This window comes from Canis lupus, chromosome 35 (genome assembly GCF_048164855.1).
Source record: "Canis lupus baileyi chromosome 35, mCanLup2.hap1, whole genome shotgun sequence".
Classification (NCBI taxonomy): Eukaryota; Metazoa; Chordata; class Mammalia; order Carnivora; family Canidae; genus Canis; species Canis lupus.
In genome coordinates, this window is record NC_132872.1 from 24016369 (window position 1) to 24038455 (window position 22087).

Sequence of the window (22087 nt, forward strand, 5' to 3'; positions counted from 1 at the left end):
CACATTCTATCGGCAAATAGTTATTATATGTTATATAAAATATATTTAAGGGGATCCCTGGGTGACTCAGCAGTTCAGCGCCTGCCTTTGGCCCAAGGCGTGATCCTGGAGTCCTGGGATCAAGTCCAGCATCAGGCTTCCTGCATGGAGCCTGCTTCTCCCTCTGCCTGTGTCTCTGCCTCTCTCTCTCTCTCTGTGTCTCTCATGAATAAATAAATATATTTTTTAAAAAGTTAACATTTGTCAAATTATCCTAAATACACACGTTTATTTAGGTAACATTTGAAAATAGTCCCATACTCTAAAGGGGCCAGTAGGTATTTTCAATGAGAACTGATGTAGAGGTCAGGAGTGTTAGAATTATTTACTTGAAATTGATACTGCCTCCTACCTCTAGAAAGAACTCGATATAATTTCAGTGTTTTAAACACATACAACTTAACAATTTGGAGGGAAACAAAGCCAGCAAAACCCTTTAGACGGAGCCCAGGGAATTCCTGTCGTGCTCAACTGGGGTAAAGTAGTTGCTCCAGTTGAGTATCAACTCAGTCAGGACTCAGGACCCTGTATATAGACAGCATCTCGAACTTGGAGCAGGAGAAGCCCTGGCAGGCTGGTGAGCACAGACTGCTGGACCCACCCCCCACAATTCCATGGATGGGCGATGGGACCTGAAAATGTGCCTTTCTAGCTAGCACCTAGGACATCCTGAAGCCACTTGCCTAGAGTCCTACTTTGAAACCCCCGCCCCCATAGTCTCTGGAGAAAGTCTTGAGCTGTTGATAAATAGGGAAGGAGGTGGCATGATGGGGTAGAGACTGAGCAAAACTAAAAAATGCAGATATTTTCTCTGAATTAGGCACTAGCCAAGAACCTCAATATTTGTGTAAATGACTGTTCACCTTGTGTGGGTGCAGAAAGAGATGCCGGAGGAGCCCCTGTTTGGCAACATTTATTCAACACATAATTATTATTACTCTGTGGCAGGGTTGCAAGCCCTTTAATGCTTTAGAACTTAGGACTGCTGGCCCCTATAGTGGTGAGGACCTGCCCGTATCAGGACACGAGACTTCATTTCTCCTGACCCATTTGCTTGTTTGATGCTAGGCAAGCAGATTGGAACAGTTTCCAAGAAATGGACTCTTTGGTTCTCCTTAGCTGTTTTTTTTTTTTTTTCCTTAGCTGTTAATTTGAGAATTTACTGGAAGGAGGAGGAACAAAACCTTAACTGAGTAGAAGAGCGCTTAGTCAGTAGACTTAACAGTCCTACCAATTTTAGAAAAATTTTCAGAACTTACACATCACCACTTTATTAAGATGTGGAAATACTCGCCAATATTTGTGATTTTGTGCATCCTTACATTTTTATTATGAAATATTCATTCTGAGAATGGAGACGAGTGACCTTAGACATCATTTCTTAAATTTGTACATTGGACTTGGTCACTTCCTTTTGAGCAATAAAACTCTGTGACTAACCTCTGTATCATCTAAATGCTGGGATAAAATGCAGGACCCTTCCAAATTAACTTTCCTTCTGAGCCTGTGTTTGGAATCCAGTGCTCTGTATTCTAGTGCTCACCTGTTCTCTGCCCAGAGCCTATACACCTTGCCCTGTCCCAAGGAAAGTCTTATTTGGAAGGCAGGGGGAGGGGGGGAATGACGACTGGCCAATCTCTTACTGATGTGCTCCCTAAGCCATGCAGCAAAACTGCCAAATGCAGAATTTGTGAAGGAGGTTAAAGGTGAGCAGATTTCCCCAGACCACTATTGTCACTTTTGAACTGGAGGATATTTCCTTCTTTAGTCTCGAGTGACACATCCTAAACTTTGTGGTTTTTGCAAAGTTCTACATGCTGCCTTAATACCCATTCAGGCTTTAGAGAACAGGCTTTCTGTTTTCCTTAGAGAATAAAACAGTGGGTTTGTTTTATTTTGTTTTTGCTTTTATTTTTCTGATATGATTCACTAAAGCTTCCGAATTTTTGAGTGTGATTTCGATAAAGAAAAATGGCATATAAACAGTACATCTTTTTTAGCTTGTTTTTCTGTGGAAACACCATCTTAACACACAGCAAATTTCTTATGCATTGAAGAGTTTGATACTATCTTTGGAAATGTCCAGTAAATCCATCAAATGTACCACCTTAACAAACTGTATTTAAAAATTACATTTTAGGGCACCTGGGTGGCTCAGTGATTGAACATCTGCCTTTGGCTCAGGGCATGATTCGGGGTCTGGGATCGAGTCCTGCATTGGGCTCCCTGCAGGGAGCTTGCTTCTCCCTCTGCCTGTGTCTCTCATAAATAAATAAATCTTAAAAAAATTACATTTTAAGTTTACCACCTTCAATGAAAAGAGATACTGTTTAACTAGTTCTTTATACTACCAAAGGAGAAATAAACTTTCCTTCAACACTGCAATTCAGAAAAGTACTGGTTTTTTGAGGGGGGTAAATCCTAAAAACAATATCCTCATTCCAATAGGGTCCATCATGGAACATCAGGAAATTAATAGTGTTTGTTCTAAGAACACATGGTGTGAATAATGAGAGAAATAAACAAGAGAGCTAGTATTACACACACCCCTCCCTGGGGGCATACAAAGGGTTTGCCAAAGCCAAGACTTAGCCTGCCAAAAATGAAAGGAAACAACTGTGTTGAAAAAAGGTACAGGAAAATCAGTGGAAAGGGAATTTCCTGGGTTTTAGGCCATTTTCTGGTGGCATTTTACTCTGCTTTTGGCAAGACTGCAGTTGTACAGAGACAGTGTAGGTGAGAGCTCATGGGTTGAGAAGAGACAGAAAGGTGCTCTTGTGCAAGCACCTTCCCCGTCTACCAATTTCTCTGACATCTGAAATGCCATATTGAGCAATACAGCACGCCTTTAAGAGGAATTAGTGATGTGTAAAGAATACAAATGTCCCTTGGGAAGGTAGTTTACCTTTTTTTTTTTTTTTTTTCCTTTTCATTAACAGCCTAATTATAGGTTAATGTGATTGCCAGCCGAGGGCATGTTTTTGATATAAGGAGCTAAAGCAAAGGAATTCCAAGCATTGTTTGAGAGTATAGGATCTATAAGTAAAAATAAATAAATAGTCCTAGTCAGCCAGGGAAACCACTAAGAGTGTAGGATGATACTACACAGGAAGGAGAGGACTAGCAAAGGTGCTTGGAGGGAGAAGAGGACCTGAAAAACTAAAGAGCACTAAAGAAAAACCTTACAATCTCACATTAAAAAAAAAAAAAAAAAAAAAACCAACCTCCCCATGGTTCATCTTGAAAATAACAGGACCAGAGTTCATAAAGATCTGTAATCTGAATGTTTTTTCCTCTGCTAACCATCTCCATGCTGTGACAGCAACAGAAAAAAAAAAAAAAAAGTTGATTAAATTTAGAAATTTTAAGACTGGAATCTATTATAAATTCTACTGGATCTGCTTTTTTAGTTATTTCAGAGAGTCCCTTCTCTTTGTGTCCTGCTCAATTAATTTGAACAACGGGAGTTAACTTTTCTGTTGTGCAGAAATGCTGTGCAACTTTATGTACTTGTGAACCTAAAACACACACCTGACTACTAGATACAGCAGGCACAGAAGCGCTTGTGACACCTGTGTCTGACATTTTAAAACACTCCTGAAAATACAGAGCTCTATGGAAAAATCTAGTGTCGACTTCCATAATACAGACTTGAAGACTGATTTGCTTCCATTATCATTGTGAAAGGGACGACTTCATTATTGTCTTCAAGTCCTTCAGAAGTAAATAAAGACTTCATAGCCCATGTTAACCAATAAGCAAATGGTCTTCACAGCAGGGAGGTGAACTACAGAAGGAAGTTAAAAGATTTTCATCCTTAAAGAAATGTGAGAGAATTGATTAGATAATAGTTCTCAGCAGAGGGCAACTTTGTCCCCTAAGGGATATGTGGCAGTATCTGGAGACATTTTTGCTCATCAAAATTGTGGAAGTGCTCATGAAATCCAGTGCGTAAAGACCAGAAATGCTTCTAAACATTCTGTAGTACGCGGGAAAGCCCTCCAGCCAACAAGAAAGAATTATCCAGCCCAAAATGTTGCTAGTGCCAAAGTTGAGAAACCCAAGAAATCCTGTCTAGTTTAGGACTCTAATCATCATCATCATCATCATCATCATCATCATTATCATCCCGTCTGATTATGAACATTTCAAGTTGACATGATTGGGGTATCTTGAGGATGAATGAATTCTTTCCTACTTCTAGACTTTGAAAATATTACAAGTAGGTCATTGATTCAGTGTGCTAAATAGCTGGATAAAAATCATCTTAAGTGCATTCTTAAAATGGGAAATATCAGGGCATCTGGGTGGCTCAGTAGTTGAGTGTTTGCCTTCAGCTCAGGTCATGATGCTAGCTAGGGTCCTGGGATCGAGTCCCACGTCCGGCTCCCTGCATGGAGCCTGCTTCTCCCTCTGCCTGTGTCTCTGCCTCTCTCTCTCTCTCTCTCTCTGCATCTCTCATGAATAAATAAATAAAACCTATAAATAAATAAAATGGGAAGTACCTTAATAAGTGGAGATCTCTGGCATAGGAATGTGCTTTCTTTGAAAAAGAACACCTATGTTTTAGAAAAAAGGTTCCTAAATACTGAAGAGGTTAAAAACATGGGGGAAAATTTTTCATTCTTTATGCTGAATTCCCATAGAGACCAAAAGGAAAGATCGGTGTTAACGTGTGGCTCAAATAATAGCTGTTGGTATTTTTTGGCCACAAATATCTTTAAATATCTTAGTTTCCTGTGTGAGTTATTTGCTTTTCTAAAATTTCAGTGTCATAACCTATTGGTTTTTTTTTTTTACTATATACAATAATGGGGAATCTCTGCATTGTTTTGTTTTTTAAATTAGTGCTCAAATATAAAATTCTAGGGAGTATTTGCAAAATAACCTATGCTTTCCAGAAACTCTTATTTATTAATGAGAATGACTTGAGAGTTGCCCAAGTATTGGATTGTGATTTTTGTTTTCTTCATTCCAATGCCAATTTAAATCTTAAAAGAGTTACCTAGAGTTCATGGGATTTAATTCTGAAGAATCCCGGTGCAAGTGCACAATAAATCTGTGCATCCCACCACTGCCTGCCTCGTGGAAAGAATTAAGAGCAAAATAGACTTCTCGAAATAATCTGTTACTTGATTATGTTTTGAATGAATTATATTTGGACACTGTGTTAGGAAGAAGTGAAGTGAATTGTTTGTTCTCTGACTTTTTAGCTAAGAATGAAACCTTGGCATTACCTGCTGAATCGAAAACACCAGAGGTAGAAAAAATCCCAGCACAGCCCATAACAGGTAAGGATATCCCTATGCTGTTAACTTTGAGAGAAGAAATATTTCTTGAAATGGTAAATGATTGACAAGCTTGTACTTTTTTTAGTGAAGGGCCATTAGGAAATTAATTTTCACCAAAGCACAAACAATAAAAGATTGTAGATCCTTAATTTTTAACATTTGGAAAAATAACTGCTGCAGAAGGAACAATGGGATCATACAACCCAATATGTAATATGGAAGTTATATTTTTCACCGTAACTGAAAGTTGTCACCTCAACATTTTGAGATATTTTTATGGTAAAATCTAAAAGTAGGGTTTACGTGTCCTTGTATATGAAGACATGAGCTCATTTTTCATTTCTTTCACAAGTGATCGGTTTAGCAAAAATGCCATAATCCCTCCTAAATCCACAGCCTGGTAACTAGGAAAGTACCCTAGAATCATTTAGAACATTGCAATTAATAATAGTTTGGTGAAAATCCCTTCAAGAATAAATGTGGGATACATTTTCCCCATAGTTTATCTATCAGCTGTTACTAACATTCAGCATTTTTTCTCTGAATGAACTGCCCAAGTCCAGCCCACTGGGGACACATTTTTGTCTGAACCACAGAGTTTTTGTCAGAGCAATACCACCTCATCCACAACCCAATAAAACAAACATCTGGCAAGAATTTCCCCAATACTGCATTTAGTAAAATCTCTCCAATCTAAAGTGGGTTTTTTAATCCATAAAATTGCCATAAATTGAATGATCAGTGGATAGTTACCTTGCACTAAACTATTGGATTCACAACCGGCCCAGAAAAGATAGATTATAGATTGGCAGGGAAACAAAACAACTTGATTTCAAGAAACCTATTCAAATAGGAATATTTCTGACAGAGTAAGAAGTAAAGGCTCCTACCGGCATGGGAGATGGACCTTTCATCCCCCACCTTCATGGGTGTTGGGACAAAGGTACAAACTATCTAAGATGCTGGCATAATCAATTCAAATAAAATTCCTAAGTAATTTTTCTAATTTCAATATGATTTGTGGTTACCAAGAAAAGCACAGGCATGACCCAGTAGATGACTCCAAGTTCTTTTCTGCCCCAGAGATCCAACCCATTTTTCCCATTTATACTTTCCTCTCTTGGCACGGTATCTGACGGGAGAGTCTACAGATTTCTTAGTTCTCTGCCAAACCTTCTTCAGAATTTCCCTCTTCAGAAACACTTAGGCAAACACCATATCTTATTATTCATTGTTGTGTTTATTTTGTGTCTTGTGGCCGAGCATTTGAGTCCTTACCATAATTATAATCCAAGCTTTGGGGTGTTGACTGCAGTTTGGAAGAGAGAAATCTTTAATGTAATAGTTCTAAATAAGCCTTTTTCTTTTATTTGCCCATTTAATATTTGTCATATGCCTGCTTACTTATACCCCAGACATGGTGCTGAGCCCTGGAGATAATAAGAAGGCAGGCAAGGAAAAAATTATGATGAATAAGTACTTTCACCAAGGTCCATTCACTGTGGTTTTTGGAACACTTGGAAAGTGGACGGAGCTCAGCAAGGCGGGGGTGGACAAAGTGTCAGCTCGAGCCAGGGAGTCCTTCATTAACTTGAAAAAGAATTGGTCATTTGAAGTGTCAGTTATGGATTCGAAAGGGCAACAAAATCACCTTATGATCTTTGGTCACTTCATTATTTTATCTTAATGTGTAAAGTTGTCTTTTTTACCTTCTAGTGACTCCTGAGTCAATGCCAAGAACCACGAAACCCACTGTGTCTAGCGCGTTAGACTTTTCAGAAAAAACACTGGGTAATTCTAAGAATTTTTTTTTTTAAATAACTCCCAACACTCATAGGAAAAAAAAAAAATAACCCCAATGCCTTAGTTCCCTCCTTCCTTTTATCCCCCACCTCACCCCCCATTTACTGGCAGTCATGAGCCATCCTATTTCTTGGACCAATTCCATTCCAGAGTTAACAACATGCCTTGATCCTGGTGACTGGTTTTCTAGGCAGCTCTGGATGCTAGATGCTGACTACACATACCTTTTACCAGTCCCTTGGGATGTATAGAAAAAAACTCCCAATGCCAGCCTTTCCACCCACACATCTTGGAGGGGGAAACCTGGAAGTCTTGTCTGTGTCTGTGCTTCCTTTCAACTGGCTTCCCAAGTCTTATGTGCACTAAGCTTGAGGAGAGTCTCTGAAAGTGTCATGCTTTTTAATAAGAACTTCATGTCCTGCAAGTTAGCTGCTTCTTGGCCCAAGACAGTCTTGCTTTGTTCTCTTCTGCTGGAGAAAGAGAGCATCAGCGTGTGTTTTGCTGTGCCCTTGGGATGTTGGTCATCCATGCCCCATCACACCCTTTGAAACTACACCTTCACATTTTAACAGCGATGCGAAGCTTTTCCTGGGGAGCCAGCTATTTCCCTGAGAAGCATCAGCTGCCCTGTGCACGCTGTGTTATGAGCAGGCTTCACATGGTTAAGCGTAACCTTGCAATGTCAAATCCTGACTCAGGGAGTTGCTGACCGAATTCTTCTTCGTTTTAGTTCTCAGCGAAAGGACTCCGGAAGCCCTGCAAACTATCCTAATACCTAGGTTTGAATTGCCACTGAGCACTCTAGGTAAAAATTATTCAACATTGCAGCTTGTTATTACCTTGGAAATTTTATGCATGCCTTCAATCATTAGGCTAATTCAATCAGACTTTATCGCATAGGAAAGACAGGACACATGGTTTATAGAGCAATAAGCTCCCCAACATCAAGCCCTTAAATGTTACAAACTATTTTATAGTTTAGGATCCTAAAGGGTCTTTATGACTAATCCTTTGGTGGTTTTTCCTTTTGGTCGCCGTATTTTGAGACCATATTTGATTCTTTTTATCCAAAATCATTGTGTCACCGAATTAACTATTCTTCATACTTTTCCTAAATATCTTTTTACTTAATTGTTTCTCCAGACAGAGAGGATATGTATGTTATTTTGGCAGACTGTTTCTGAGAATCTGAGTTTATCGAATTTATTTTTGATGTTGGAGTGGGAGCTTAGATATAAAGCCACATAGTTACTGAAATTCTATTTTCCATTAGATGGATCTTTTTTAGTTCAGACGTATTTGGTGCTTGATTTGAGTTAAAGTGTAAAGGCACACATACACATAGCTAAAGAAATTAGGAGAGTAGTAAGGGTGAAAAGAAGAACCCAAATTCCTCAAATTTAGCAGCTTGACTATAAAAAATAGAAAAAAAGAAGCTTTGTTATAGTATCCGGCTTCAAGACCACGAGTAAGAAAGGCTACTAACAATACCTTACTTGACATAAGTATTTACCCTTTTATGTTTGTTTTTTGTTTCTGCAAGCTTGAGATTTTGAAAACTGTTTTCTCTGTTACATGTACCGCAGGTTATAACGTTTCTTATGTGTTTTGTTGCAGCTCCAAAAAGGCTTCCAGAATTTCCTCAGGCAAACACACCCTTCCCCTTTGAGAAGCCTGAGGGCACCTTGGGTAATAGCAGCAGCTTCACGCTGGCATTAAGATAGGGGTGGCCATCACTTAATTCTATAGGACATGCTTACTGAATCCAATCTTAGCAAATCTCGATGACCTGATGAATTCCATTAACTCAGGCAGACAAGGGGTTGATTTAAAAACAAACAGAAAAAAAAAAAAAAAACTCATTTGTTGATTACATTTTCTACAAATTCAGTAATAGTCATCAGTATGTTAATTTTATACAGGTTTGGGTTTTGTCCTGAAAATTGCTGAAAGTATGACACTGAATTCTGGTGTCTGTCTGTCTCTCTTAAATTTGTTTATTTCAGTGAAAGAGAGCACATGCAGAGTGGGGAGGGGAGAGCGAGAGAAACTCAAGCAGACACAGCACTGAGTGGCGAGCCTGACACAGGGCTTGATCTCACAACCGTGAGATCAGGCCTGAGCCAAAACCAAGAGTTGGACGCTTAACCAATTGAGCCACCCAGGCACCTCCAAATTCTGGTCTCTCTCTGATCTCTAGTCAAATGCTCTCTGAGTAGACACATACTGATTTCTTGATGTAAAATGACTTCTGATTGGATTGGTGTGGCTTTTATTGCAAGCTTTGGGCAGCCACTTAACCAGACCAGCAACCTATTTCTGTCCCTTTCTCTTCTCAAAAACAAGACCAAAGAACTTCAATGAATTCCATTTCTTTCTGCTGTAGCCTCAAGTGAAAAGCCATGGATTGGGCCTACAAGTAAAACATCTGAAGATTCCAAACTTCTCCCACCTCAAACTGGTAATTTCATTCTTTTTTAAAAATAGATTGGACCAACAGTATTGAATAACTTCTCTCTCTTTCTTTTTTATTTTTATAGGTTCCCTAGTTGATTATCAAAATACTTGTAGTACATGGTAAAGCTATCATCCATTCTTGATACTTAGAGGAATGCCATGTTTTTCTCAATGCGGCAACAAAATGGTTTTGTATTTGCTTTAAAAAATCTGTGTTTTAATGTTTGGATAGACAATTGGAAGTGTGGCTAGAAGACGGACTGCGAATTGGCTCATGGATTTTGTAGAGACATCTCATGACGTTGAGAACAGTAACAAAGTAATTAATGTATCAGATATTTGCTTTTTTCCAACAAAAATATTCAGTGAACATTTGAGAACTCACTATATGCAAGTTAGTGCTAAATCCTAAAATCTGTAAGCATATTGTGACATGAAGGAAAGACCACAGGTCGTGGCGTTAATAATGGACCTTGATTCTAGTTCTGGCTTTCCCATTAACGATATACTTGAGCTTTTTCTCTACTGTCCTGGGTCTTAATTTGTTCTTTTGTCAACTGAGGCAATTGGCTTTTTTCTCCTGAGAATTCTGTGTTCCACAGCTAAAACTGATGAGGGAGACAGCTTCCTCTTAAACAGATTTCCTTACGTAAAAAGTGATCGTTTATACATCTTTCCTTTGCTGTCTAGCAGTCAACTAAAGAGAACGGTCAGCATGTGAGAATTATAAGAAAATCTTGGAAACCGCTTTGTGTGATACTTCCGTGATTTTTGTTTTTCTTTTTTTTTTCTTTTTTTTTTTTTGGATTTTTGTTTTTCTTTTGTAATTTGGCTTGTATTTTAATTTTTGTGAACTTTGTCATTATGATGGTTTTGAGTAAGCATGATGCAGTATATGATGTAGTTAGAAGTTCATGTAATGAAGTTAAGTACACTGACACTCTGTGGTATTCTCCAGAAAGGATTCCAGCAGAGGGCTGGTTTGAGAAAGACTGAGAATGTGTCTTTAGAGGCATAGATTTTAGTCAAGTTATTCTCCCTCTGTTACATGTGATGGGTTCAGATCTCAGCAAAAGATAAAAAGATGGCACCACATGAAGTACGCATGTCTATTCCAGTCTCCCCTGGGTGTTCTCCAGTGGGAAAACACTTGAAAGTTGGCTATGGTTGTCATCCAATCCAGAGAAATCTCAAATTGGGTCTTTCTAAGGCTTCACTCCCCTAGTTGCTGACCCTGAAACTCTAATGCAATTACTTGATTTGGGTGCAAACATGTCTTCAGCATTTCAGGTCACCTGAATCTAAATCTGGGTTATGTGTAGGGTTTCATACTGAGCCATCTCATAGGCACTGCACTGTGATCATGGAGCAACAACTGGTCTGTGGGCCTGTGTGTGGTCTCTCTGCTCACTGTGGCATGCCTCGCCTGACTCCCATACCATTCGTGAGGATTATAGCTCTCAAACCAAACTGGACTAGATGAACTCTTAGGTCCCTTTCATCTCTTAGCTTTTGGGTTATTAACCTTGGGGGCACAGGGTCACTAGGTTTTCCTTGAGCAGTCTATAGTTTTCGGGTGTCTGTGACTATTGAAGAGTGAACTGACCAAAACCTCAGGGAAACCATTTATGAAATTATCCTGACTATGAAACCGAAATTGAACCAGGCTTTGGGGAGTGAGGAGAATATGTTGGGGAGTGAGGATTGTAGGGTTGCAAAGAGACAAAGATAGATGAGATTAAAGATCTTAATAAAGGAAAGTTTCCTTCTGCCTTTAATTCCAGAAAGGAATATTCTGGTCTTGCTCTGATGGAGTATGAATAGTGACTAATACAGCAGGAAGCACTTGCATTATTCAGTTACCTCACTACTGCCAGAGCAACGCTAGGCTGCCAGAGAACTTCCAACTACTGACTGCCAACCCCCTCTGGATGAAGTGTTGGGGCTTGTCACAGGCTGTAAAGGTTCAGTAGGTAATGATTTCAGGCATGAGCATTGGCCCTAGAAACTTCCTAGCCTTTCTCCACAACATTTAAGTGTTATATTTCTGCTACTTAGTATGATCCTCAGATGCATTGGCATCACTGGGGAACTTGTTAAAAAAGTAGAAACTTGAGCTCCACTCCAAATCTACTGCATGCTTTTTAAACAAGATCTCCAGGTAATTGGTATGGACAGTAAAGTTAGAGAAGCACTACCTTATCACTAGTCTAAAATATTTCACATGATGTAGGTAAGAATCATCAAATATGGTCAATTATAGGATGAGAGGCCTCAAGTCAATATAAGATTAGTTTCTCAAAGTGGGTGATTAAATATCTTTTGTTTGTACTAATGCACACAATGCTTCTTTCTCTTATATAAGTTCTGTGGCATCTTTTTAACATGTTAAATTTCAAATTAAACCTTGTCCTATATATTGTGATTTGAAGAGTTGATATACTCAGGCCATCTTTTCATTCACTTCAGCCTTTCATGTTTCTTGCGTGTGAATTTATACCTGTAGTACATTTCTATTTCCTATTTAGTTTCAATGTGTGTGATTATTTTACTTTCCACTTACCGTGGTTTCCTAATGCAATTGTTTTAGAAATTAAGAGAGAGGTAGAGAAAGTACTGGAATGCTGGTCCATAAAACCATTGGTCCTATTTTTAGTCGTTATATCCTTTGAAGAAATGATATATCTTAGCTGGTATGAATGAACAAAATGAACACATTTTGTTTTCTCTGTTGGGATACAGCATTTTTTTTAATTTTTATTTATTTATGATAGTCACAGAGAGAGAGAGACAGAGACAGAGACACAGGCAGAGGGAGAAGCAGGCTCCATGCACCGGGAGCCCGATGTGGGATTTGATCCCGGGTCTCCAGGATCACGCCCTGGGCCAAAGGCAGGCGCTAAACCGCTGCGCCACCCAGGGATCCCGGGATACAGCATATTTGTACTTACTATATCTATTCCCTTCAATCAAAGACCACTAGAACTACACCTGTATTTGAACAAAGTTAGATGTATTTACTCATGAATGACGACAATAGAGAACGTAGAGTGTAAGGAACTATGGGATCTCTTGGTAAGAGGGTGCTGGAAAGAACTTACTGTAGGATGTGCCCTTGTTTTAGGTGATTCTGGGAGGGTCCAAGGAAGTGATGCCTTGTTCTGGATTGGCTGCTGCCAGGAAGTGGGAGTAATTCTGTAACTGACAATCTTAATTCCTAACTAGAAGGCAAGAAGAACAGAGTGAAGCAAAGTTGTGATTGGTAAATTCATTAGCCAGAAGGTGGGGACAGTAATTTTTGTGTTTATACATTTGTGTTTCAAAACCACAATTACAGAATGGTTTTGTTTTTGTCTTGATCCATCTTGGTCATGGAATGGTCTTGTCTGATGTTGGTGTTGTTTCAAATTGTTGATGTTCAGCAGGAACACACCACAATCTAGCTGTAGGTACCAGGCCAGCTCCTGGATGTCAGGGGCTGCTTTTCTCTTAATCAGCCATGAAGTGTGATTTATCAACACCTTTTGTAAAACTCCTTTTGCTTCGGCTTTTGCTGGATTTGTTTTCCACATCTACTTCATATTTTATATCAAATCATCAGAATTCATGCTCTCAAAAAGGTATTTGTATTACTTTCGGATATAAAAAGCTGTATGGAAATTCTAACTTGCATGCTATTTAAATCCCGAGGTCATTTCAATAGTTGTTGAAAGAGTAGGACAGGATATTTGGAACTTGGAATATCCCCCAAGATCTGAGAACTGTAATTATAAAACATATTCTTCCCCACTTTTAGCCTATTTGCCCTAATCTTTCATTAGTACTGTATTTTGTGATCTCATTATTTGGAATTGTATTTTGTTTTAAGCCTTCTCTAAAGTCTGTTTAAGTAAGATTGATTTTTTTTTTTTTATTCCCTTGGCAAAACCATTTTTTTCTTAAAGTATAGAAAGGAGATGATAAAGATATGCTCTATAGTTATACACCAGAATATATACTTCTTTAAAGATTTTTGTTTTAAAGATTTTTGAGTGAGAGAGGGAGATTGAGCACGAGTTTGGGGAGAAGCAGAGGAAGAGGGATAAGCAGACTCTACTCTGAGTGTGGATCCCACAACCCTGAGATCATAACCTGAACCAAAATCAAGAGTCTGACCCTTGGGATCCCTGGGTGGCGCAGCGGTTTGGCGCCTGCCTTTGGCCCAGGGCGCGATCCTGGAGACCCGGGATCGAATCCCACGTCGGGCTCCCGGTGCATGGAGCCTGCTTCTCCCTCTGCCTGTGTCTCTGCCTCTCCGTCTCTCTCTGTGTGACTATCATGAATAAATAAATAAAATCTTTAAAAAAAAAAAAAAAAAGAGTCTGACCCTTAACCAGCTGAACCACCTAGGAACCCTTAGAATATATATACTTCTTAAAATCTATTTTAAAGGAAAGTTGGCCACATTTTAGAAATATGTATGTGCTTGTAACAATCATTCAGAAAAGTATATTTTTCTGAAGATGCAATAGAACTGGTCCTAAATCCTACTGGTAAGTGGCCAGTTGTCTATGATTTCTGTGTTACTATACAGTGAGTTCTAGAAGAGCCCCCAGTACCTTCCACTCTCTGAAGAATCATGCATTTGCGTTCACACACATGTACTTGTTGGATTACCTCTTCATTGGAAATATATAATTTTGTATTTGGACGGCAGTTTTTTATTAAGAGATTCAAAGGGTTGTACATATATAGCATCATATTGATCCTCCTGAAGTCCCTGGAAGTAAAGAGAGCTATCATTTTCTTTCAAGGAGGTAAGTGAGAGGCTTACCCCTTAATGGATAGAGGAGCAAAAACTAGATCCTCATTCGTTTCTTTCTTAAGCTTTTCTCTAACAAAGCACTCCAAGTTAAGACTGAAACGATGTCATACAGCTTGCTTTGAAATGTATCATTGAACAGTTTCCCAAGAGTTAATTAAATGTTATTAGGGCCAGGTGCCTTATAGATTTTTGAGAAACATTAAGTGGTCTGTGAGAAAGGCTGGCCAGTTTCTGAAGTTCATTCTTAATTTGAATGCGATCACTAATCTGTGTACTATAGAGTGAGACAAAGCGGGATTAATAACCAACTCAACTATTTGACAGTGTTGTGATTGTAGACAAGTTTACCTCTTAGTGCCTCAGTTTCCCCATTATGAAATGGAAATAATATATCAATTTTTCCACTGGGTTGTTATGTCTTAGAATTTAAGTGTAAAAAAAAAAATGTAAGTCACTATATCTAATTCACAGATTCATAGTACATATGAGGTGCCCTGTAATCCTTTCCTGAATGCAAGGGACTCTTGCACTGAATGCATTCTCTTCCCACCACACTGCCCATCCCAGACTTCCTGAATTGCTCCAGGCACTCAAATAGTAATAATAATACAATAATAACAAATTACTAAAACGAAGGAAGGAAGAGAGAAAATTAAAAGACTCTAAACTGGTATATAAGCCAACTAAATGATTCTTGGGTCTTCATTTCACTTGTTCAAACATTTTTACAAAGAACAGAAAAGGTATGTGTATTGTTATTTAAAGAGGCCCTGCTCTCCATGAAGTGGTCTGATGTCCTATTAACCCCATGGCAAGAATGTATCACACAGCTATGCTGTCAAGAGTGGCAGCCTGAATCATTCTATAAACTCTGACCCTTTCTAGGTTCGGGGAATAAAGAACCTAAATGGCTGTGTTTTTCCATGGGCATCAGAGGCTGGGAGAAGCAGCATAAATGCTATGTGTGTATCATCCCAAGCTAAGGCACGTGCATGATTTCTAATTCCCTTGTATCATTGGAGGGGTAGGATGGACATCAGCCTTTCGTTTCTGGCTTCATAATGTCATCTGTGTTAAGCCTCCTTAACTTACCTCCTCCATCCCCTTAGAAAAACCATCATTTAATACCAGGAAAGATTTAAAGCCTAATTCAAACAAAGTAAATGGTTTATTTTTATAACCCGAGATGATTCGACATGATTACTTTCATCCTTAGAAAACCCTCCTGCCTATTCTTTCCCCAGCATGTCCAGACAAAATTGATTTTTCCCTCCAAATGTACTGTGACATATTATTAAGATGACTCCTCCTTTTGGCATAATTCCTTCCCCTTGAACAATAAGCAGTTCTCTTCAGAGGATTTCCCTTTGCAAGAGAGTCAGAACTGAGAATAGTCAGCTTCATCTCTTCATTAGAATCCACTTTGGGAGCTGCCTTAGGAGTTCATCACTAATTACACTCACTACTTTGTAGAACTTCAGTAAATTACAATATGATTTTAAGCTCTATGAATCATTTAAAGACCTGAAAACTGAATGACTAGCACACCCGAGGAGTGGTATACTGGTTGGAAAGTTGTGGCCACAGGTGGTTTGCTTAGGGTGGTTGAAAAGAGATTGAACTCTATCTACATTTGGATCTTAGTGCCTCCCTGTGAGGTGTTGATGAGCGAGGATCTGGCCCACCCAACTGGATTAAGCCCTAGAGAGGAGAAAAAGTAGGAATGAGTGGTGGTGTTGATGCTTAGAGAGTAGGAAAAATAGGGTTCAAGTGCAGCAGATGGTCTACAGATTCACTTTGAGATTTACAGCCTCAGCCTTTGGTTTCGCTTCATGAACATTTTCTCGTAGGCACTATTTTCACAAATTTCAAGGCCAACCAGAAAGGTATGTTATTTTTCCATGAACTGAGAATAGCATTTATTTATTTATTTAAATGGTACTGAGAACTCTGTGTGTGGTGTTCATAATCTTTTTTCTCGTCTAGCTATTTATTGATAGTCCTATTGTATTTTCCCATTGCTCCTTCATCTATATTTTTAGGATTCTATTTCCATGGCAGAGTATGGCCACATAAGCCTATGGCAGGTAATTAATTGTGTAGTAGAGGAAGAGATCTGTGTGCACAAGTATGTGTATCATAAAACAATTAAAGGGGCCTATTCATTCATTTTCATTTGTCCTTCCTGAGAGCATAAACTACCCAATTGTCAAACCCACTGTTACTTCTTCATTGTAATGGCCACCTTGCAGATTAACACTATTAATTCCATTGATTAATAGAATAATTATTTCTAATTTATCAAGCCTCCACCACGTACCAGGCTCTGGAGTAAAATAAACCTAGGGGTGCCTAAGAGCATGACTGATGCAATTTTTGTCCTAATAAGGTCTTTCATGTAACACTTTGTTTAAAAAAGAAAGTCTTTCACGTAGTTACTAATACCCATGGAATTTGAATAAAATAAATTGATAAATTCTTGGTAATTGGAAATACTTTATCTGTGCACCATCGTAGTTTCCCAAGCAATACCGAGCATTTTGATGATGGAATTTGCATCTAACCAGGTTTTAAAAACTAAAAATGTACAACCAACAAAACAATTTAACAAAGGTCGTTTTAGGGAGTTGTGAGCAAATGGCAGTGTAGCTTATTTCATACTAATATCTTCTCTAAAAAATACAAAAGCAAAATTTGATTATGCTAAGTCATTACTTTTTTTTGAGAGAAAGTTAATAATTGCTTTTTCTAACCTTTGAATTGAACTACCTATTTTACTTGCATTAGATTGGTCCTGCAACCGTAATTGGTCCCATTTATGTTCTGTGAATGCAAGATTAGAGAATGTGCTTACTGTCAAATAGGAGCATTTCACCCACTAAAGTAAACATTGGTGATAGAAGATGTTTTCCTCTAAATATCTAATAGTGCACCATTAGAGTACTATTTCTAGATACTGAGTAAGAAATAGAAGGGTTTGCTCTTAACTCTCAGCTGTCTATCTCTTTTATAGCTGGAGTAGCCTTTTAAAAAGCCAGGGATGTCTAACCACTTCACACATTTCACTCTGGTATAGAAATACATAGGAATTTTGTAAAGCAATTAAGGGCTGTTGATTTTTAGAGAACTCCATTTTTGACACTGTTCTGTCCTCTGACATCTAGTACTTCAAGTCAAAAAAGCATGTCTAATCCGTGAGTCAAGTGAGATGGTGGTGGTGTGTCTCTCAAAGCTGCCCAAACAACAGAAAACTTCCAGAAGTTGTGTCTATGAGTTGTTAGCCCTCTTGTTCTTAACTTACTCAACTCTCAGAGACTCCAGAAATAGAAATAGCAGGGACCAAGCCTCTTAGCAGATGTGTTATTTTAATCTTAAATGTATTTGAGAAAATATTTGGAAATAAGAGGTCCCTGACATTTGGGAACTTCCCAACATGAGCCACAAAGGCCAGAGGATGATAGAAGGGAGGCTTCTCTCTCCAGTATTGTACCTTCTAAGGACAACATGAGGGAAAATGCCAGCCTGGCTTGGAACCTGCAGAATAAAGGGGAATTGTAAATATAGAGAAGAAGTAGAATGAGGGTAAAAAAAAAAAAAATCTCTTGGGACAAAAAGCTGTTTCTTAACAGAAGAAGGGAATAGATAGGGATAGAAGGGGAATGTGGGACTTAGGGTAAAGGTTGTGGCATTTTCCAAAAGCAAGCAACAATATAAAAATATTTAAAAATATTAAAAATCAAGCTATTTATTCATAATCTCTGGTATGAGAAATTTAAATAGAAGTCGGTAACGTTTTCCTAACTTGTGTAGAATCAGATAGAGCTGACTTTGCTAGATCCATAACTTAAAATTGGCTTAAAGGGAGTCTCAGATCAGCAACTGCCAGCAGTTTTGTCCTTTAAAAGGTTAACCATTCTTGGGGTGCCTGGAGGGCTCAGTCAGATAAAAATCCCCCTTTGGCTTAAGTCTTGATCTTGGAGTCCTGGGGAGCCTGCTTCTCCCTCTCCCCTCCCTCTGTGCTCATGTGCTCTCTCTCAACTAAATAAAATATTAAAAAAAAAAAAGGACAGGTTAATCATTAAAAACTGTAGCTAGGTGCAAGAGAACTTTGCATGACTATGTCATAGATTTACCCTTAGAACATTTTCATGACTCATAATGTTCTGTTTTTGAAGATTTTGCAAAGCAGTGGATCGTCCTTCACAAATTGAAATCTCTTTCCCTCTTCTTTCATGTGTGATGCAAAGCAAGCCGCCCTCTCTGTGTCTCAGAGTGTGTCACACGGTGGGATATTACCTTTCGTAGGCCTTCAGCTAGCACTGGTTCAAAATCACTACCGTGTCAGGGAAGTACAAGTAACCCTGCTGAGTAAATTTTCCTGTGAATTCCTGCCTTTCTAGTTTATTTCTACGCAGCCGTTTTGAATGGGTAAGGAAAGTAGCATCTACCTCATAACAATTCATGCTTCCTCTACACCTCTCCTTACCATGGTGACAGCTCTTTGTGCAGAAAAGAAGAACATCTTTATTTTGGTGCTGTTATTGCCTGCAGTCAACTCTTAAGTGGACATGAAATTTATCCCTGTGTTAAAACAAACTGTTTTTTTTTTTTTTAAGGTTGCCCTGCTTTCTTTATCCCACATAGACTATGAAATTGGTCCTAAAATCCACCTAGACTGTCGAAGGGCTACAAGGAATGTAGAAAGAAAGCTGCTTCTAGCTAAAGTGGCAGGAGGCGTGGTGCAAGAGGAGAGGACTGGTCTTAACTCACTCACTCTCCCTGGCCCTGTTAATGGGATGGAAAATCTGCCAAACTCAACAATCCCAGTGTGGGACCACTGGCAAATGTCTTGGCCACCATGAAATCTCAACTTTGTTTCTGGAAAACAAGAGATAACACCCCATTATCTGGAAAATGGGGATGATTTCTACCTCACCTGTTTCTCAGGGATGTTGAGAGGGTTAAGCAAGCCGATTTGTGAGACAGTGTTGTGCCAACTGAAAAGTCTTGTCCAAACGTAAGGTTCCATGATGGTACTTTTACTAGGTAGGAAGACTAAGCAGTAGCCTCGATGCAAAGAGCTTCAATGTGACTGCTCTTTCCTTCTTTGGAAATCTCTGCTTAAATTGCTTCTGACTCATATATGTTTATACTCTTTGAAGCTCTTTGATTTAGAGCTGGCACTACTTCATGGTAAATATACAGCACTACGTGCACATCACCCTTGAGGCCAGTGTTGGGACTCACTGTTGAAAAGCCTTTAGATCAGGGAAAGACTGGAGGGAAGTCTTAGTGATGGCTTGCGTGGTAGTGACAAGACCAGTAGCCCAGAGCCAAAACTCACTAGCACCTATGTAACACTCTCTTGTAACCAGCATTAAATTATGTCATGAAATCTTTTAAAATTAATCAAAATTAACATCTTCTCTTTTGTTTTACCTTTTCTCTTAAAAGCAACTTACGATGTTTTCTCAAGCCCTACGCCATCAGATGAGCCTGAAATGTCAGAGCCCCATACAGGTATATCCAGCTTCTCAAGTCTTTCTTTGGATGCCAGATACTCTGAGAGCACTGCACCTAGTTCTTTCTCTAATTTTTGCAGCGTGAGAAAGCACGCTCCTTAGAACTCCGCAGGGGAGAAATGGCAGTCTGTGTCAGGGAGATGAGCTCTACCCATTTCTCAGTTGAGCATCAATAACAAGCTCTGACACATGTGAGAGGGACAGATAGATTTGGATACCACTGAGCCAAGGTCATGGAATGGCCTATTGTGCTATTATCAATATCATTCTAAAAAGGTTTAGATTCTTGGGGAGGTTTCTGTAGAACAGTGGTTCTCAAATGGGGATTACTTTTCTCTCCCCCCTCCCCCCCCCCCCCAGAGGCATTTGGCAAAGGCTAGAAACATTTTTGATTGTCACACTGGGGAAGGTGGTACTGACCCCTAGTGGGTAGAGACCAGGGATACTGTCAACCCCTGCAATGTACAGGTCAGCTCCCCACCCAACAAGGAGTTAGTTATCCAGCCCTAAATGACAGTGGTGCTGAGGTGAGAAATCCTGCCCTAGAGCAATTATGTCATTTGTTGGTCTATAGAAGTTCAGTTGGGTCTAATCTTTGACTTACACTTACTAATCCTTCTACAAAGAAGTTTAACCGAATCTGATTATTCCTTTTAGCAAGTGTTTTATAAGCACCTACTAAATTAGGTACTCTGAGAGATGTGGAGTAAATATGACTGGTCTCTGCTAGACATAGATATATATATCTGATATTTTTTGCATGTTTTGCCTTGTCTGTGCATTATTTGTGCCATGATAAAGGCAAACATTTCTAAATAGAAGCAGAAAATAAGGAAAGAAATGGAATAGAATGCTAAGGGTAGGTTCAGCTAGTAGTTAAGAAACAAAGGTGAGAAACCGGAAAAACTAGTTGAAAACAAGTTGAATATATGCAATGTTGTTTTTTTCATGGCTTTTAATGTTTAAAGTATGTATGTTTTTCAAAATGAGTTAATCTTCAGCTCCTAATGAATCACTAGTTTAAAAATGTTGGTCGGCACTCTTTTACGTGTTCTTAATACTTTTCCCCATGTGAGGCATAATTTATTACTCATGAATTTGTATTTTATTCTTGGGGCCTTCTGCTTTTATAAATGTTGACATTTATTCCAACAGCAACAAGTGATCCATTTCTGGATTCTGTCCCACCTAAAACTTCTAGAACTCTTGAACAGCCAAGGGCAACACTGGGTAATGTTTTTAACAGAAAAATCCTACTTTGTTTTCCATCAAAAGAAAATCCATGTGAATGCCATTCTTCCAAATGACCATTTCATTCCATCACATCTAATCATTTATTTCATTCTTACTTCTGAATATATTTTTTTTCCTGTAATGCAGGCATCTTATGTTCATTTTGGGCATTCTCTTTCTTTCTCTCTCTCTCGAGCTATAACAGATCATCATTTTTTTCATCCTTAAAGGAATGAAAAGCTTTGAAAACTGCATGGACCTCTTCATCATCCATATCATCCCATCTCATGTGTCTGTGGCCTGTATCACCTCCTTCCATGCATTGAGCCTTCCCGGAGTCAGCCACTGAACAATTATCATTCTGACCTTTTCTCTTCTTTAAATCATTATTTTATCCACCAGCTTTCAAGACTACATGCATTTTTCATTCTTAATCATGTACTTGTAGCATGTGCTTTGTAATACCATCTAAAAGCATGTTAAAACTTCTAAAATACCTCATTATAACCGGAATTACTTGATGGGTGGGGTGTTTGTGTTTTCAGCTCCGAGTGAAACACCATTTGTTCCTCAAAAACTGGAAATCTTTACCAGTCCTGAAATGCCACCTACAACACCTGGTAAATAATGACATTTTTGTGGTTGTGTACTTCGAAAGAGCAGATAAAGTGACAAGAAAATGATCCGTTTTATTGGACCTCCAGAATATTTTCAGTATTAAATATTTCCCTTCATTCTCTACCATGAAATTCTTCCAAGAATTGGGTTATCGATCATACTTTGCCTTGTGATAATTCTCAAAGACTTTTCATAATCTTGGTGTCCATATATTTAAAGAATTATTTTCTTTCTGCAATCCTTTCAACTCTGCCAACCAGAAAATAGCAATAGAATTGAGATGATAATTATTTTGGAATAGATTCCCTCCTATTTAGCAC

General features: G+C 38.7%; 1 protein-coding gene across 47 annotated transcripts in view; it reads left to right on the forward strand.

Moving 5' to 3' along the window:
• ABI3BP (ABI family member 3 binding protein) overlaps positions 1 to 22087 on the forward strand; it is a 240572-nt gene that overhangs the window by 115146 nt on the left and 103339 nt on the right. For 42 of the 47 annotated variants that reach the window (XM_072811858.1, XM_072811859.1, XM_072811861.1 and 39 more), the window contains exons 10-17: positions 5253 to 5330; positions 7047 to 7121; positions 7864 to 7938; positions 8751 to 8822; positions 9520 to 9594; positions 19849 to 19914; positions 21072 to 21146; positions 21695 to 21769. In XM_072811858.1, coding sequence (XP_072667959.1) covers positions 5253 to 5330; positions 7047 to 7121; positions 7864 to 7938; positions 8751 to 8822; positions 9520 to 9594; positions 19849 to 19914; positions 21072 to 21146; positions 21695 to 21769 — 591 coding nt within the window. The remainder of the gene's footprint in view (positions 1 to 5252; positions 5331 to 7046; positions 7122 to 7863; positions 7939 to 8750; positions 8823 to 9519; positions 9595 to 19848; positions 19915 to 21071; positions 21147 to 21694; positions 21770 to 22087) is intronic. The other 5 variants (XM_072811881.1, XM_072811904.1, XM_072811905.1 and 2 more) reach the window with 2 other exon arrangements.